The sequence below is a fragment of the Penicillium pulvis genome, assembly GCF_028828015.1.
Source record: "Penicillium pulvis strain IBT 33274 chromosome Unknown scaffold_8_segment0_segment0, whole genome shotgun sequence".
Classification (NCBI taxonomy): domain Eukaryota; kingdom Fungi; phylum Ascomycota; class Eurotiomycetes; order Eurotiales; family Aspergillaceae; genus Penicillium; species Penicillium pulvis.
Genome location: NW_026643080.1, coordinates 5,423,859 through 5,440,730, shown reverse-complemented (window position 1 = coordinate 5,440,730; position 16,872 = coordinate 5,423,859). Strand labels below are relative to the sequence as shown.

The window sequence follows — 16,872 nt, the reverse complement described above, 5'->3', positions numbered from 1 at the left end:
TTTGGCTTTTTTCTATGCGATACCTTTCCGTCAACTCTGCCTGTGTTATAGCATCTCCATACACAATCAATTGTATCCTCCACTATTGGATGGACATCATATCATGAACTTTGATTTCGGTATCAGGCTGGATGTCATCCGACTTGTCAAAAATATCGCTTTGGGCTGGGAGGGTATCGAGCGTTCAAAGGCTTAGCCTGTCGCGTAGGGACGAGTAGCTGCAATGGGTCAAGCTTACGACCATGAGATGAATGGCTCGCTTCTTGGGGCAGAAGCGGCGTATTTCAACCACCATATGGATTGGTCTAAACACAACATCTGTTGATTCAGCCCGTAGTGGCGTCGTCTTGTTATTCATAGAGCGGTATAGGGCACTATGTATTTGATAGTGACTAGACGCGACTCAGATGGGTATTTGGGAATTGAATATCACAATATGAATGCAAAATTGTAAAGCCGTTCATATCTGGACGAGGGCATCAATGTCCACTCGGCGGTAGTAGGAGACGTGGCCCATTTCCTTCCAATAATGTGCTATAAAGTTCGGGGAAATAAGAATAAGTTCGGAGTTGATGAACGTATCTGGGAAATTCTGTAGTTAGTGTTCTGCTCAAGGATAACACAGTGACGGAAATATTTACCATCCTGGAAGCCAATACCAGCGACATGACCCAAGCACCGCACAATACGTGCATTCTCAAACGGTTCCCTGTCGTCTACACGAACGAGGCCTCCAGGACCGATATCGTTTGCCACGAATGATATTTGGCCACGGGGAACATTCGGGTCACCTGTAAGCTTGACTGCTTCCAAGCTTCCGCTAGGACCCGTATCCCCGTCCTCCGCATCCTGGCTCTGCACACCTCGTTGAATGAACAAAAGGAACTCACACCCATGAGCTGAGTAGTCTCCAACCCAAATACCTTGGTACGGTCTCTCTTTCGTTGGTACATACAAGCTCGGATCAAGGGTAGCGTACGTTGTCCGTGCTTCGTTGCGTCCCGGGGAGAGCACTCCATGGAAATTGGCCCACCTCCGAATGCGAAATGCTCTCTCGGAGGCTCCAGAAGCGCATTTAGGATCCGGCAATCTCTGTGGGGAGTTCTCTCTGCGTATACGGTGCTCACTGGGGATGGTCACCGGAGGCCACAATGGTCCTTGGTTAATCTGAGGTTGCGGGTCTTCTTTGGGACACAATAAGATTGAGCTGAAAACACTCTGTGATTCCGCTGCCATTGGCATTTGACGCTCCATCTTCCAAGTCTGGCAAGCAGCCCTGGGTTCCATAGGCGCTGGGTCTTTGATAAACAGCACAGGGTCGTCCAGCCACAGGACTACTTTGGGATCGAACGATTGAATCATGACATCAGGGTTCGACTGCCACATCTGAAAGTTGGGGCTGCCTCGATCTGCGATCAATCGGTAGGCTTCGATAACCCCTCTTCGGTTATCATAACGAGCCAGAATCAAGTTGCCCGTGTGCTCGTTATCCGCAAACCAGATTTTGTATTGGGGTATGAACCAGTATGATAGGTGTGCAAGGTAAAGGCGTCGAAAGGATGGGAAAGGGCCCGGGTCGGAAATCGAGGAGGGCAGGTGGGAGTTGACGAGGTTGGCCCATAGTCGGTCGTCGGAGCCATGCTCGGAGAGTACTTGACAACTTGCAGACACGCGAGCAAGATCGCGGGCGGGCAGATAGGAGAGGATTTCGTGGATGATCTCGGCGGGGAGTTTATCCAGGATGGAGGTGTCTTTCATTGACTGGGTCCACGACTGTTCATGAAGAATCTCATCAACCAGTCTCTCGTGGTCTTGATGGTCGCGGTCGCTCGGCTGCAGTAGTGGGGTGACCCCTCGGTGTCAGCAAAAGCATCCACAGCCCTAGAACCAGACTATGTGGCCTGGATCTCAGATTTTGGGTATACTAACCTCTTGGAAGAGCGCCACACTTCCCATTGTGTATATGGTGGTCAGGGTAGTTTCAACGGGTCAAGGCAAATGTTGTTTGATGCTCGACCGCCTGCAGTAACGCAGATGACATCACTTGTAAGCGTGTTGAAGAGGCATCGCTGGCTCGCGCACTGTGCTTTCCAGATGCGAACTAAACGAAGCTATATAGGCACCAAACTGTTTTGAGCTAGACAATCTGTCGGCAATCCATGAAGGGCAAACAAAGCGATAGCGCTCGTGGTGGGTCTGATAAGAGATAACGTCAACTCCCCACTTTCCAGCGAATGGAACATAGATGATCTGAATCATCGTTCTATAACATGTTTCCAAGTTATATCTTTCCTTTCGAGGGTAAATTTATGGGAGCGGTGATTTGGATCCTCCTTGATTGGTTATTGACGTCACACTCATGGACCAGGCGCGACAATCGGGTTTCGGAATCTTATGATATCATCGAGCCAGACTGATGGATATTTATTGCACATGTATACGGTACAATTAAGCTGAACTGTTTTGAGACCCTCCTTAGATGCCACTTTAATTGCGCCGGGTCACAGATTATTACCAAATTCAATTTTCTACAATTCCCCATGAAAATGACACGCATCTTCATCACCGGTTCTAGCGATGGTATTGGCCAAGCCGCAGCCAAAATCCTTGCTGATCAGGGCCACTCAGTTGTCCTCCACGCACGAAACGCAGACCGCGCCGCCTCGGCCCATAAAGCTGTACCCAAAGCTGAGGCAGTATTAGTTGGTGATTTGAGTTCAATCTCCGAGACTAAGAAACTGGCAAAAGAAGCCAAGGGAAGCGGACCGTTCGACACCATCATACACAATGCAGGCATTGGTTACGGTGCCACATCCAGTCGGGAGATCACTGCGGACAATATTTCTGCCGTATTCTCAGTCAACACGCTTGCGCCATATATTCTCACTTGCTTGATGGATAAACCTACGTCGCGGCTACTCTATATGAGCTCGGATTCCCATTACGGTGGTGATGAATCTCTACGCAACGTGACGCAGTCACACTCATATGGAGACAGTAAATTGCACGATGTGATGCTCGCCAATGCTTTTTCCCGGCGATGGGGCGATAGTATACAGGTTGTGAGCATGCATCCAGGCTGGGTGAGGACCAAGATGGGAGGCTCTATGGCTCCTGGTGGAATGGACAAGCCGGCTGAAGCTTTGGCAAAGTGGGCTACTGGACAAGGCAAATTGGCCAGCCTCAAGAGTGGAGCATTCTTCACCCCAAGCGGCGAGGAGTCGACACACCCTGGGGCTGGTAATGTGGGGAAGCAGGAGGAGCTATTGAAGATTTGCCAGGAGGTGTCTGGAGTTCCAGTTCCGGAGTAATGAAGAGTTGGAGCATTGAACATGTTCCAAGGTTACAGTGCATATCCAGAGTGCTTCATAGTAATCCGATGTGGTCTATCCCCACCTAAATATCTTACCCGTCTCAGATCTATCATCATACCTGATACCCAACGCCTTGCATGAAATGAGATCATGCATCAAGGACAAACATTAAGGCTCGAGCCTAGAGTCCTTTAAGCTGAACTAGTCAGATGCTTCTCTCCATAGCTTTCCAAGCTCGTATCTTTTGGAGCCTTCAATATTTACATATACAAGTTTGGACGCGCCTTGATTCCACATTTGGCACCATGCCTAGAGAGCCATTAAAATACAATCGTGCATTTATCACCCAAAAGCATAAAATGAACATCTTGCGTCTTCAATGTACTGCCTTACTGCCTCATAACAGATGCACGTGACCGCCCAAAACAGCAGCTTGTTTACACGCGCCGGATCGGGGATCATAAGGGGGCCCTAGAACGCGCTGAACGCCTCTGCTGCCTGCAGGGACCCACTACTGTTTGTTTATGTTGTGATCTATAGAAAAACGCCTCGAAAGCGCCAATGGGATTTTTCTTAACAGCCGCATCCATTGTTTTTTTTTCTTATTATTCGTCCCACTTATTATCCCAGGTTCTTTTGTTCTCCCCAATAGCCGCAACTTGGTTATCTATATTCTCGATACATCTACTAGTCCTTTGAATACTCCATCCATTCAATATGGAGACAAGACAGTCTGTTAGGAAAAGGCGAAACAGCTCCGTTTCCAACTCGAGGAGCTCATCGCCTGTGTCGCACCGGACAAGACAGAGTATACCTGGATACTCTGAGCAGACTGCTGCATCTCCTGCACCCAAGTGCGCAATCAGCACGCCAAAGAAATCGAGGAAACGAGTGCGATTCTCGGATCCAGGTCCTCGACTACTCGATCATGATGTTTGCTCGACTGGCTTAACACCCGCCATGCAGCGAACTGCAATAGTTGCCGGGTTCCCCGGATCTGGGGACCGTACGCCCAGCCGGAAAGCCCGGCGTCGCTCGGCACCTACACCTCGCTTTCGCCGATTATTTGATCCGGTGGAGCCTTTTGATGAGACATCATCGGAGCGTGTGGTGCAATTCACCCCCTCTGCGACAAATTCTGGATACGCGTACTCAGCGGAGGATCAAACGGATAGGTCTGAGCGATGAGCTCAATCACATTCAGCGTGAGAAGCGCGACGTTGCGACTTTCGAGAAGACTTTAGCGACCTTGCTTCGGGAGCGAGATGCCCTGCAGCAAGAGTTGACTTGCATGAAGCAGTCTCGAGAAATTCCGGAAGACCAATTGCCGTCTTATGAGTCTTTCTGGATGTCTTCTCAGGTTCAAGCTCGAGAAGCCGAAGAACAGACAACCTTGCTATGTGATGAAGTATCCGTAGCCTCGCATCCGAATTTGGAAGGGCGCGGACCGTCTCTTGAACATGACGGTGATACTTTTATGCTGAATGATAGTGCCATCATCGCTTCCAATTCGCCTGTCTTCCGAGGTCGACGGAGCATCCACTCACGTAGTCCAGAAAGGCTAGGCCTTTTCGACGGCTCGGACTATGATGCTGCAGCTCAGACACCAGTCGATGATGGTCCAGAGGATACTGATATGCGAACCTTAAACCTTGATCTCGAGACCGCCAGGAACGAGAAGAGAGATTTATTCGACGCATGCCGCTCACAAATGTCCGCCCTCGAGAATTCCGAATTGGCCGATATTCTCCGCAAGCCATCTCCGCCTCCTGACTTCTTCGAGAACATCCTGGCCACTCTGACCGCTGCTTTATCTCGCGCCTCAGATGCTACCAAGACTCTTGAAGGTATTAGCCAGGAATGCACAAACTTAGGCTTCTCTGGAACCAACACGATTGAAGTAATTTCGGATATCAGAAGCCACTTCCGCTCAGCACGCCTTGAACTTGAGCGTGCCGTTCCAGGAGAAACAGCCGATGCAGCACTCGGGGATGGGAAAGCCACATTGCGCGCCTTGGTAAAACGAGTCAAATCGCTGGCTAAAGAGCTTCAATCGGAACGCAAATACCACCATGGCTCATTGAGTCGTGAAAAGGCCCTTCGCGGACAATTCGACAACTTATTACACCGATACGAAGCAGCTGCCGACAAAATTGGCAGCCTCGAGGACTCAATCGCTTCCTCTGCAGGTGACATGCTCCACACCAGAATGCGGATGCAGGACCTCGAGAGCGAAGACCAGGAAAAGACCGTTGGGATTGACAGATTAAACACGGCACTGGATAAGTACCACGAAGATGTGAAGGGCCTCGAAGATTTGGTCAACAAGATGGAGGATGAAAACGTCGCGATAAAGTCGAAGTACCGCGCACAGATATCGTCTCTCCGTGAACAAGTTGCTCACGAGCGCAAGCAACGATCCATCGCTGAGCGCTGTACCTACGAGCACGAATCTCGCATCCGTCAACTCGAGGAGACTGTTCAGCGGAACCAAACCCGTGCATCAGACCTGACAGCCCAGATCAATGCACTTGAGAAAGCGCACCAAACCGCTCTTCAAGAAAAGACACAAGACCAGCAGCAACATGCACAAGAAACAGGCACATTGAATGTGCGAATTTCAGAGCTCGCAACATCCCTTGATGCCATTCGGACGGAGGCTCAACGTCTCCGCCAGGTCAATAGTGGTCTCGAGGAGCAGTTGCAAATCGAGCTTGAGGCCCGTGATGGACTTTTGGATCAATGGGCTGCTGAGCAGGCACGCTCATTTGCTCATATGAAAGAGACTGTCAGCTCTGAGCGCCGCAGAGCTAAGGTTCGTGCGGCTAACTGGGAGCTTAAGTCCGATGATCTCATGTCCGATGGAACCACAATCGCGGGAAGCGAGCCTATTACCCCAGTCAGCATGACGCGCTTTGTTGATGTGGAGATGGGGAGGGGGAAGGTCCGAAGGCGCTTGGACAGTGGTGTTGGGATCCTTACGGGAGATGAGCTCCTGGGGAGCGAAGACGTCTCGGATAATGAATTGCCGACGTCCAATGTCTTTGGTTTATAAGACATGCTTTCTCTCATTCATTTCCTTTGTTGATACCTACATACCCTGAGCCTTGATTCATTTTGGATTTATCTTATTCTATACACGACTGCATATACATAATTGGACTCCGTTAATTACCAAAGTTGTTCACATCCAAGACCTTGTACAATCGACGATGTTTCTGGATGCACCAGTGTCCTGTCCTCTGGTAATATTTATGTGTAATGTTACCGCCTGGGTGCGTATGTATCAAAGTGACTACCAAGAAGCCAACGAGGAAGTCTTACGCCCAATGAATGTAGGTAGATGACCAAAGAAAGAATGGATTATTGAACACGAAACTCCAGAAACAAACTAGCGTCATGTCTCAGTAGAAGGACCAGAATGTGTCTGCCGATGTCTAACATCTGCCTGAGTATTAGGAGCAGCAGTCGACACTTGTGAAAGCTCAACACCGTCCGAAGTGGTCTTCCTGCTATCCGTTGCAGTAATAGGCTCAGACTTGTATTTCTTATCATGAGCCGGATCCCCAAAGATGGAGCCGAGCAAGCTGAACATGTTACTCGCACGTACCACCATACAATATGCCAATGTCATCCCAGTAATGAGCATCTCATCCCTAACGCCCTCCTCATTTGACGACGGACCCATCAATTCGATCTTTCCGATTTTCTTGATGCCCCACAAGTTCGCAGTGAACTTGGCAACAGGCATCTGTTGTTCGTCGGTACAAACAAAATCCCACTTCGAGGCACCGACATCACCTGTCCAGGTCATCACAGCGGGCTGGCCTTGGGGGTTCTTCAGAAAGCCGGAGCGGTGGGTGTATAGTGTTTTGAAACGCTTTTGGGCCACGAGAGTGTCTCTTCGGCCTCGGCACTCGTAGTCTGCGTCTATGCTGACCATATGAATAGAACTGGTACCAATGACATCTTTTGTGGAGGCTGATTTGTAGATGATTTGTTTGGAAGAGAACAATTTGTATTTGATGATGTAGAGGGGTTCATCGGGTTTGTTGATGTCTGAAACGAGAGATTTGAAATTTCCCCATTTGAAATCGATTTGGAGCGTGGCATGTTGATCGGTAGTCTGAGGAGATTGAAAGTGCGAGGATTCAACTGCAGTTGTTTCTGAAGATTGAACGTTGGTGATTTGTGGATGTTCAACGGGCTCCATTGTGGATGTCTCAAAGTTGAAATTAGGGTTCGTGTTTAGAGCCGTCATAGTATATAACAGTTCTTGAAAAACAGAAAACCCTCGCAAGATCAGCTGTCTTTCTCGTCTTTATGCTTTAGCCAGGGGCTCTGCTTACTTCAACGAAACCCCTCAAGGTCCACATCGCTCATTGAACCCCGGGGCGCAGGGGACTTGGCACGTTTAGGACCCGTCTGATCCACTCTGCTTCGGGAATTCATGACCTCTAAGCCAATCACAATTCTTCAGAGGTGAGCTCAGCCTTGCAGTCCATGCTTATGATGTCACGGCCCCCAAATTACACATCCATATATAGGAGACGGCCCCATGTTGCCCGTGGAATATTCCTTAAGTGGAGATCGGATTGTAGGTCCAATTAAACTTTACAGAGCACAGAATTTGGAGGCGGCTGAGATAGTGCTGATGGTGGAGAACGAGTAGAACGAGTATGCCAATCAAATGCCCATACAAAACCTCAGCATCACCACTGCGCAGCAACAGTCCAAAATCGAATAGTGATAAATGACCAAGCAGCCCTTACTCCAGAGCATGATTTGGTAGGAAGGAGCTCTGAAGTGATATCGATTAGGGCCCACAAAAGTACTATGCATTTGATAGTGGGCTTCTACTGGCTAACCCTAATTAACTCTATCTGGTGGCTGACCATCCAGAACAATAGTAAAGTAGGACAATGGGGCTTCTATTGTGGGCCCTAATTAATATCACTTCAGGGCTTTTTCCTGGCAAGCAATAGCACTTGGGGCTTAACATCCAGGTACCTAAGCTGCTCAATTGCAAGTCTCATGATGCTTCAAATTTGCCTGTTTAGGCTAGTGTCTCTCACGAAGTTTTCTACATCTTCATGAACTCTTCTCCTTCCTCCTTGCTTCCTTCTTCCCTCTTCGTGCCAATTACCAATTTTCACAGCCAATGGTTTACACTATCTCTTTTGATCCATTGGCATTGAACTTGACGACTTGGTACCCCTCCAACAGTTCGTTTCTTACACCCAATTGTCATTTCCTCTCGTCTCATTTTTCCTCCTCGTCATTCTCCTTGGCATAAATCGTCTGATACCATGCCTTTCCCTCGTCTTTACCCTGATTCGGGCGTCCAGTACCGTCTGCGAGTGATTGCAGGCACTGAGGACAACAGCACCCACCACCAAAACGTCCAGGTTAATGGAGCCATTAACTCCCTGATTGGCCGCTCGGCGACTGCAAACCTTGCCGTGAAAGTCAAGAACTACCATGGTATGTCACAAGTTCCAATGACCTACATCCATAATATAAATACTTACATGGTCCCCAGGCCTTCCCCTCTCCTCTCCTCTCACGTCGAACTACTTCGACCACGCCCTCCACCGCGATGATGAGTTTTCCATCGCTTTCTCTATCGTCTTTGACCGTGACGTAAATGGCAACGATCTGGTGTTCGGAAACTTCTTCGATCGCCCAATTGAGCACAAACTACCCGTTGGCTTCCCTATCCTGTCTGGCCTCGAGAAGAGGTGGGGGGACAAATCCATCGAGTTCAACGTGCAGGGCGACTTCCCGTCGATCCACGCTCCAGCCCTTACGAGCTTTTCTCAGCTCCGTATTGGCGTCGAGGGCCCAACGGAGGCTCAAAAGCTCGGCCGCCACTCCGTCGTCATGGAGGGTTCTGACACCGAAAGCGGCTCGAACATCTTCGCGCAGCAGGGTGTGCCCACCACCGCCAAGGGCCGCAAGCAGTTCTTCCAAGCTGCCGAAAAGCGAGAGGCGTTCTGGTTCTTCGGAGGGATCCAGTACTTTGCCGACTTCGGCAACCACGATTTGAACTTCCGAGGTCAGTGAAAGATAGTCTCTTTACCTGTTCCATGACTTCAGCTTCCATTCTCGAGATGTATCTGAGCTAACAACTCTCTGTATAGACCTGTGCCTAAAGTTCCCGGGGAAGGAGCTCCCCTACTACCAGCTCTTGGATGATGAGGAGCACGAACTACGATACACGTTGAAGAACGTGAAGACTGGGGAGGTTTACTTGGTGGTGGTCTTCTCCGTCGTGATGAGCGAGGGGGAGGCCACCACCTTGTCGGACAAGCAGACTGCTGCTGCCGACCTGGTGGCTATGGAGGAGGAGATGGCGAATGTGCGCCGCCAGAATCGGTGTCGATTCTGAGGGGATGAGGGGATGTGGATGAGGTGGAGATGGGGGGGGGGGGGGGGACCCGGGCTAGAATATCGATAATGAAGCCGTTTCTCCTCGCCTTCTTCCATTGTAATTGCCTTTCTCTGTTGTAAATGCTTCGATTCTCTTCACATAATACTTGCTCAACTACTGTTCATCTTCACAGTTCAAAAATAGGATTTTCTTCAATTGCATCTCATGTAAACCCTCCTGAATTCTTCGATTTGCCCTCACTTCCCAGCAAATTTCAACGATCAGAACTGACAATGGAAAAAATGTCATCGCGATGGAGGTTTGTGGTTCAAGTTTTCATACATGAGAGGGGCGGAGGGGCGGAGCAGTTCGAAGCAGGAGTAGTGGAAACTGAAAGGATAACATGAAGAAGAAAAAAAAAAAAAAAAAGAGGTCATTGAAGTCCCGAATCTTCATGTTCAAACACGGCGAGTAAGACAAGTGGTGGGAACCATACGTCGTGGAAACTGGGAAATGGTATGATCACCTTTTCGGGACATTATTTATCGACTTTCTCTTTCACTCTCGAGGTCCAGATGACAACAGCCACGGTCTGGTTTTGGGGTACGACTTCGACGACTTGACTATTACCATCAATTATCATAGCAAGCCAGTCCTCCCCCGATTATCCAGATTTATGCCCATGACAGCTTGCCGTCTATAATCGGACTTGATATAGAATCTACATGTATTGGAAGATTCACATAATGGGATATTCATTGAGTATACACGCAAATTCGAACAAATTTTTTGAGCCTTTACCCCAAGCACAACATCATCTATACACAACTAACCCCTTACAGGCGCTTCAGGACGTCGTCCAGAACCTGCTGAGTGGTAGCCTTGCCACCCATATCAGGAGACAGGAACTGAGCCGCATCCAGGTTGCCGTCAACAGCAGCGTAGATCTTAGCGGCAGCAGCCTCCTCACCAAGGAACTCCAGCATCAGAGCAACACTGCGCAGAGTAGCAATGGGGTTGGCAATACCCTGGCCCTCAATGTCAGGAGCACTGCCGTGGCAAGGCTCACCAATAGCGAAGCCATCACCAACGTTGGCGCTGGGAACAAGACCCAGACTGCCAACAAGGGCGGCGGCACCGTCGGACAGAATGTCACCGTACAGGTTAGGAGCAACAATGACATCGTAGTACTCGGGCTGGCGGAAGAGCTTGTAGACCATGGAGTCGACAATCTGCTCCTCGACATTCACGGAGGAGAACTTCTCAGCAGCGAGAGCGCGGCGAGCAGTCTCACGGAACAGACCGTCGGTCTGGGACAGCACGTTGGACTTGTGGGTGATGGTGACCATGGGAGAGGAGTGGACCGAGGCCACACCGGAGGTGGAACGAATGTTCTGGCGGCGGAGAGCGATCTCACCGGCAATGTTGGAAATACGGTAAGAGGCACGCTCGGAGATACGCTTAATGGCCTCAGCGACCTTACCCTCGGGGGTATCCTTGGTCTGCTCCTCCTTCACGTACAGGTCCTCGGTGTTCTCACGGACAATGACGAGGTCAATGGGCTTGCCGTTGCTGCTGCCGGCAGTGGTCTTGACGGGACGCACATTGGCGTACAGGTCGAGCTTCTTGCGCAGGGCAACAATGGGGGAAGAGTAGCCGGCGACCTTGGTGCTCGGGGAGCTAAGGGATGAGTCATTGTTAGCATGTTCCTCCAGCGCAATGGGTACATGCCCGATCACAAGGGAAATTCCAGCGGACATATTTACCTGACAGCACCGAAGAGAGCACCATCGCACTCCTTCTTGAGAGTGTCGACAGTCTTATCTGGCAGAGCGGAACCGGTGCGCTGGAAGGTATCGAAACCAGCCTCGAGGTCGACGAAGCTGAACTTCAGGCCCAGAGACGAGGGAAGAGACTCCAGGACACGACGACCAGCCTATTTCCAAGCAATTGAGACTATGGTTAGTGGATTGGTTCTGATTTGGTCGTGCTCATGCGAGAACGTACCGGGATCACCTCCCGTCCGATGCCGTCACCGGGGATGAGACCTATGCGGGGCGCCGATTAGCTTCAATTCGACGACAGACAGAACTCCAACCACCAGAATAGGTCTTACCAATGCGAAGAGTACGAGCAGCAGCAGCCATTGTGAATTGTTCAGGGTTGCTTCCTGATTTCGAGAAATGGCCGTCATCGGAGCTTTGTCTTTTTGTATGCGGAGCCGGGTGATCATTGATCCCACTCCGGGGTCCGTACGTCGGGAGTATAACGCCATCGGGCACAGTTGTACATATGGAAGGAGAGGTGTATCAAGGAGGAAAAATATGAGACTTTTTGATTTTATTTCGGACTTCGTATACAGATAGCAATCACAGAATGTAATAGCCCCCACTTGTCGTCACTTAGTCGAACATAGTAAAACTATGAAGCAAATAATAATTCTCGGATGTCGATCATTGCCTAAAAAGGACTGATGTCGCGAGCTTTAGATCTAGGTTGATCTGCGCCACTTCTATTCTACATGCTGATTTTTATCTTGTTTTTCCCCCTTCGCTGACTTAGGCACGAAATATGCATTCTGTGGTTGATCTAGACATTTTGAGAGTTCAAGTCAGCTAGCTTCTTTGACCGGTGGTGATCTCCCATTCTATGTAGTAGTCGCGGCCGCTTTTGTGAGCAAGCTTGGTTCAGGCTCAACTTGAATCAGCCCCTACATACAGTGAGGCTCTTTCAGAGTGATTGGCTGCCCGAGGTCGATGACCCTCCGTTGAGGCATATACATACTTCAGTATCTTCTTTCTTTGACGTTCTACATCGCCCCCTTCACCCGGGACACCATGGATCTCAGACTTCCAAAAGCGGGAAAAAGAAAGAAAAAATCGAGTAAAAAGCCGAGCTTAGCAACAAGAAATTAGAGGCTGCAAAAGCTTCAAAGAACCGTGGTACCAACTTTTTACAATCAAGGCTCTTTCAATAGGTCAAGGCATTACTCTGCATGAGGTCGCCAATCAAATCAAGTGCCACAAAGGTTGCGCCTCAACTTATAGAAACTTTCAATGAACTACACAAGTACTTGATAGTCATACTCAAGCATGCGAGAGATCATGTCGCCCTCATCATTTGTTGTTTGCAGTACTTATAATGTGAGCGATGATCAGAGCGGCTCAGAAGCACCCGGTTCATGCTATGGGGTTCGTGAGCCAAGACAACATTATTGAACCGGGGCTTTTCGGTAAATTAGAAGAAGCACCAGTGCTTGAAAGGCACATCAGGGAATAGGGTTGGAACCTATCAATAACTAGAAATTGATGCCTTCCCATGTGGACCTACATCGCGGTTACTGACCAAATTGGGTTTAGCGCGCATGTTCAGTACGAAGAGGCCCGGGATACGATAGAGGACCACCAGGAAGTCGCTCGTAGAATATTTAAAGAGAAGAGTTCTCCAGTTCTCTGGGATTTTGAAACGAAGTATCACCTTGTCTGACTGATTTTTTGTTCTCGAGAACCTGCCTACAAGTCCTCTACAACACTCATCAGCTTTCCAGCCAACATGACTATAAATCTCTTGTCCCGCGCGACAGCAAATGCTTCCATTCCAAATGGACTGCACAGCTTTGCAATCGCACAGATCATCCTCTTCTCCACTATACACTTGGTCCAGCTTCCCATGAGGTACAAGCAGGAATGGAAATACTGGCACCATAACAAACGCCAACACCCCCTCACGCTGTGTCCTTTACTCCGGGTGGAGCATGGTTGGCCTGCTAGCTATGAGTAAGTTAAGACATATTTATCGCGTCTGCTATGGGGCTAAGCAATTGTTTATGGGCAGTTCGTATCGTCGGATCGGCTATGGTTCTTTCTCATAGTAACCCGGACGAGTCGATGCTCACAGCGGAAATATCTTTGCAGAGCGTGGGCCTTTCACCTCTCATGTTTGAAGTCAGTCTGGTTCTTCTGCGATGGTATGTGACCTCTTCTACACAAAAGCAGGGCAAATGTATGCTGACAATTTCCTGTGGTAGTGGACAAGCTGGAGAATTCGGTCCCGGACAATCGAAACACCCCAAACCCTTGCGCTTCGCATTGCATGCATTCCGCTTCCCAGTCTTTGTTGCTATTGTCCTCGGAGTCGTGGGCAGGATTATTGAGATAGAACCCCTTGGAGAGGCTGGATCAGTCGTTCTGGTCGTGACTTTTGCGTTTGTGACTGGCCTTATTGCTTGGCTCGCAGTGAAGTCCCACTCAACCCTTCCCGTGGAGGGTCATCGTGGTGTCCTTTTGGTCTCCCTCGCTCTCCCATTTTTATGGGTACGAGTCATCTACTTCCTGTTGCAGGAGTATGGACCCGCAAGGTTCAGTCTTGCCTCGGGTGATGTGGGTGTCTTGGTGGGGATGGGATTGATCATGGAAATCATCACTGTCTCTTTGCTCCTAACAGCCCGCGCAGTTGTAGAGCCAATTTGGTCAACTGATGGCAAGAGGCGTGTGGTAGCTGATGACTTTGAACAGGCTTGATCTAGAGGTTCCACCGTGGGCAGGCATTGGACCGGCTGTTGTGATTGAATAGCTTTGGAATCACAAATGCTTCAGAGTCTTCTGTGACGGTTGTTGCTGCATGTATGTTTCTCTCAATTATGCATTTGCAATTGGCTTGTAATTCTCTGGTTTGGCTGCGGCGTAGATCTTTGAAAACTCTTGCAGGCGACTTAGAAGCCACGATCTTGTCACGTCGTCTGCAGTCTCAATCGCAACCCGCACGGGGAATCCAATTCGATAGGGGCCTAGTACACCAAATGCAGTGTATTCAATCGACTTGCATATTTGATCGCGAAAGTAAGAGACTATGGTCTCTTGGCGACCTGGGTACCCAAACGCTCTCAAGGCTTCGTGAATAATGATCATGTAAGCATAGTAGCCGCAATAGATCGATGCATCAAGTAAGTCCGCATAGGTCAGAATATTGGGGTATAAAGGGTCGCCCGTCGTAGAGGGAATCTCAACCGGAGGAGAGGAGATTCGAGACCACTTCTCGTACCAGGAAGTCATTTTGCTTTGCATGTCCAGTACTTGAGTCAAAGCCTGTGATATCTCCTGTAGAATTTCAGGATCCGAGTGGTTTTTCTCTCTCAAACTGTAAAGATTGTGTACGATGCGTGGAGAATGAGTGAAGTAGGCAAAGAAGTCCTCGATGCAGTTGTGATAATCCAAAGGCAACGTAGCCAGATGCTGCTGTCTCATCATGTGATGCCATTCATCAGAGGCCAAGAAGCAATCTTCGCCTGCGAACATCGAGTGCATGACTATCAGGCCCCGTGCAGACTTCAACAAGGAGATATCAAGCTGGTTGCAGTAACGTTCTGGTCCTCTAGCTTTCACTAATTGACCAAGTCCCTTTGCGTGCTTCATCCACGACTCCGGATCCTCAGTATCCGTAAAGAGCTCGTACATGCACAACAACACAACGGCACAAAATATATTCGAAGAAAGCGATTCTGAAGGGTTCATCAAAGCCTTACGGAGCCAGTGCAATGCTTCGCCGTAAGCGGAACGAGCATATATGATCATTTCCTGGTTTTGAAAGCCCCGACCAAAATGATGCGCTGCGAATGACTTAATTGTTGCATCCAATGCTCGGCTCTCCCCATAAATGGACGGAAGGAGTTCGAACCAGCTGGACATTACATAATTAGGGGCCTTCAAAACACGTGGGGATGAGAAATCCTCAATAAGAGCTCCTATGCTCTGTAAGACATTCACATCAACCGAGACCAAAGTAGGCGGAATCTCCCTTTGGACCAACACTTGGGTCTCTGGTCTAGACTCCCCTATGGTGGGGCTTGAGCTAGACGAGCTGGGACTGGCATTGGGTCTTGCATTGTTAATCCCAAGGGGGCGCCGCCGAGTTCGGTAAGGCTTCCCAGCGATAAATTTGAAGCCCTTGTCATATCCAGGGCATGGTTGACCATATGTCTCACACTTTGCACACCCTGGAGCACGTTCATCACACTGAGGCGTCATTAGTCTTGATGTCGGCTTCTTCGCAAACACACATACCTTGACCCGGCGCTTTACACAGAGTCGACAGCCACTGCTGCGAGGCACACCGACCATCTTTGGTCATCTTTTAATATAAGTTTGAAGTAAAGAGCCTCCCATGCTCTCGTATTTCCCCCACCTGCTTATATAATTCCGGGAATTAGTTGAGCCGGCCCGTGCCGGCTGTAATCATCAGTCGTGAAATGGGCAGGGGTTTTACAGTCATTTGATCGCATTGTATCTACAGGGCTATATCTATTGATTTGACTTTGCATTATGACTTGCGGGGGTGGAATGCCACAATCTGCCATGTGCTGGGCCCATCAAAATAGGTGCATGAAACCAAAATGTCACACATACCGGGTCCCCACTGTTTACGTAGGACTAAGAAGGAGCTATGTCCTGGATGTGGGGAGACATTGGCTAACACCTGTCCTCTGTAAGTTAGTGGGTTTTGTATCCTTCCAGGAATATTCTAGAACATTGGAATGGCATGAAGTTTTTATTATTACTAGTATACTCTGGATCAACCCGAACCATGGTCTTGACTGAAGCTATGAACCTTGGAAAGGCTGGAACGCCGATCGGTGTTTACCTACTGCCTGAGGCCAACTTTGTAGGCTTTCGTTCCTTTTGCCTGCTGTAAGGAGTTCTAGAAATAAAAGACGTGTCTAATACCAAACTGAAATGGTACTTGTTTCTCCATAACAGAGAACAGAGTCATATATGCCGAGGCAGTCGCACGGAGAGGGATCGGAGATGAGCAGGAATGAATAAAGGAGAAATGCACGAGATCATGTCACAGACAGATGATCTGAAACATAAGTTTGACAGGCGATAACCATAATACATAATACATAGTACAGTAAAAATGCCCCTGAAAGAACAAAAAAATAGGAGAGGGGTGTATAGGAACTGTAAGGCGCAGAGCTGTTTCACCCCATTGGATACGCTAATCAGTCACTAGTGCATTAGCTTTCCCTGATCGACCCTTCTTCACATCTTCTCCCCTTCCATTGACTCCTTGGAAAAACACCGTGTTCATTGAGACTTGTCTACCCCAGGAGGGGGCTCATACGGCCTATATTCAGTCGCTCTCCCTGCTTCTCCCCGCGCGTCCAGCTGCGCTCCTGACGCGTTCCTC

At 49.2% G+C, this 16,872-nt stretch overlaps 8 protein-coding genes across 8 annotated transcripts; 4 read left to right on the top strand and 4 right to left on the bottom strand.

Annotated features, from left to right (window-relative positions):
* Positions 1-460: 460 nt before the first annotated feature.
* N7503_011470 (uncharacterized protein) lies at positions 461-2,167 on the bottom strand (the record flags this gene model as incomplete). The annotated part of the gene is made up of 3 exons (XM_057071016.1): positions 1,930-2,167; positions 642-1,833; positions 461-582 (listed from the first exon to the last, which is right to left on the bottom strand). Exons 1-3 carry the CDS (start codon positions 1,954-1,956, stop codon positions 461-463), a joined length of 1,341 nt encoding a protein of 446 aa, XP_056917627.1. The 5' UTR covers positions 1,957-2,167.
* A 379-nt stretch (positions 2,168-2,546) lies between these two features.
* On the top strand, positions 2,547-3,311 carry N7503_011469 (uncharacterized protein; the record flags this gene model as incomplete). The annotated part of the gene is made up of 1 exon (XM_057071015.1): positions 2,547-3,311. One exon carries the CDS (start codon positions 2,547-2,549, stop codon positions 3,309-3,311), a length of 765 nt encoding a protein of 254 aa, XP_056917626.1.
* A 720-nt stretch (positions 3,312-4,031) lies between these two features.
* Positions 4,032-6,369, top strand: N7503_011468 (uncharacterized protein; the record flags this gene model as incomplete). The annotated part of the gene is made up of 2 exons (XM_057071014.1): positions 4,032-4,424; positions 4,471-6,369. The coding sequence occupies 2 exons, from the start codon at positions 4,032-4,034 to the stop codon at positions 6,367-6,369; spliced, it is 2,292 nt and encodes a 763-aa protein (XP_056917625.1).
* A 342-nt stretch (positions 6,370-6,711) lies between these two features.
* N7503_011467 (uncharacterized protein) lies at positions 6,712-7,527 on the bottom strand (the record flags this gene model as incomplete). The annotated part of the gene is made up of 1 exon (XM_057071013.1): positions 6,712-7,527. One exon carries the CDS (start codon positions 7,525-7,527, stop codon positions 6,712-6,714), a length of 816 nt encoding a protein of 271 aa, XP_056917624.1.
* A 1,096-nt stretch (positions 7,528-8,623) lies between these two features.
* N7503_011466 (DUF1769 domain-containing protein) lies at positions 8,624-9,705 on the top strand (the record flags this gene model as incomplete). Its single annotated transcript, XM_057071012.1, has 3 exons — positions 8,624-8,798; positions 8,857-9,372; positions 9,458-9,705. 3 exons carry the CDS (start codon positions 8,624-8,626, stop codon positions 9,703-9,705), a joined length of 939 nt encoding a protein of 312 aa, XP_056917623.1.
* An 818-nt stretch (positions 9,706-10,523) lies between these two features.
* lysB (homoisocitrate dehydrogenase lysB) lies at positions 10,524-11,834 on the bottom strand (the record flags this gene model as incomplete). The annotated part of the gene is made up of 4 exons (XM_057071011.1): positions 10,524-11,367; positions 11,454-11,623; positions 11,695-11,735; positions 11,804-11,834. 4 exons carry the CDS (start codon positions 11,832-11,834, stop codon positions 10,524-10,526), a joined length of 1,086 nt encoding a protein of 361 aa, XP_056917622.1.
* A 1,405-nt stretch (positions 11,835-13,239) lies between these two features.
* N7503_011464 (uncharacterized protein) lies at positions 13,240-14,207 on the top strand (the record flags this gene model as incomplete). The annotated part of the gene is made up of 3 exons (XM_057071010.1): positions 13,240-13,463; positions 13,559-13,654; positions 13,715-14,207. The coding sequence occupies 3 exons, from the start codon at positions 13,240-13,242 to the stop codon at positions 14,205-14,207; spliced, it is 813 nt and encodes a 270-aa protein (XP_056917621.1).
* A 117-nt stretch (positions 14,208-14,324) lies between these two features.
* N7503_011463 (Zn(II)2Cys6 transcription factor) lies at positions 14,325-15,803 on the bottom strand (the record flags this gene model as incomplete). The annotated part of the gene is made up of 2 exons (XM_057071009.1): positions 14,325-15,698; positions 15,747-15,803. The coding sequence occupies 2 exons, from the start codon at positions 15,801-15,803 to the stop codon at positions 14,325-14,327; spliced, it is 1,431 nt and encodes a 476-aa protein (XP_056917620.1).
* Positions 15,804-16,872: the final 1,069 nt, after the last annotated feature.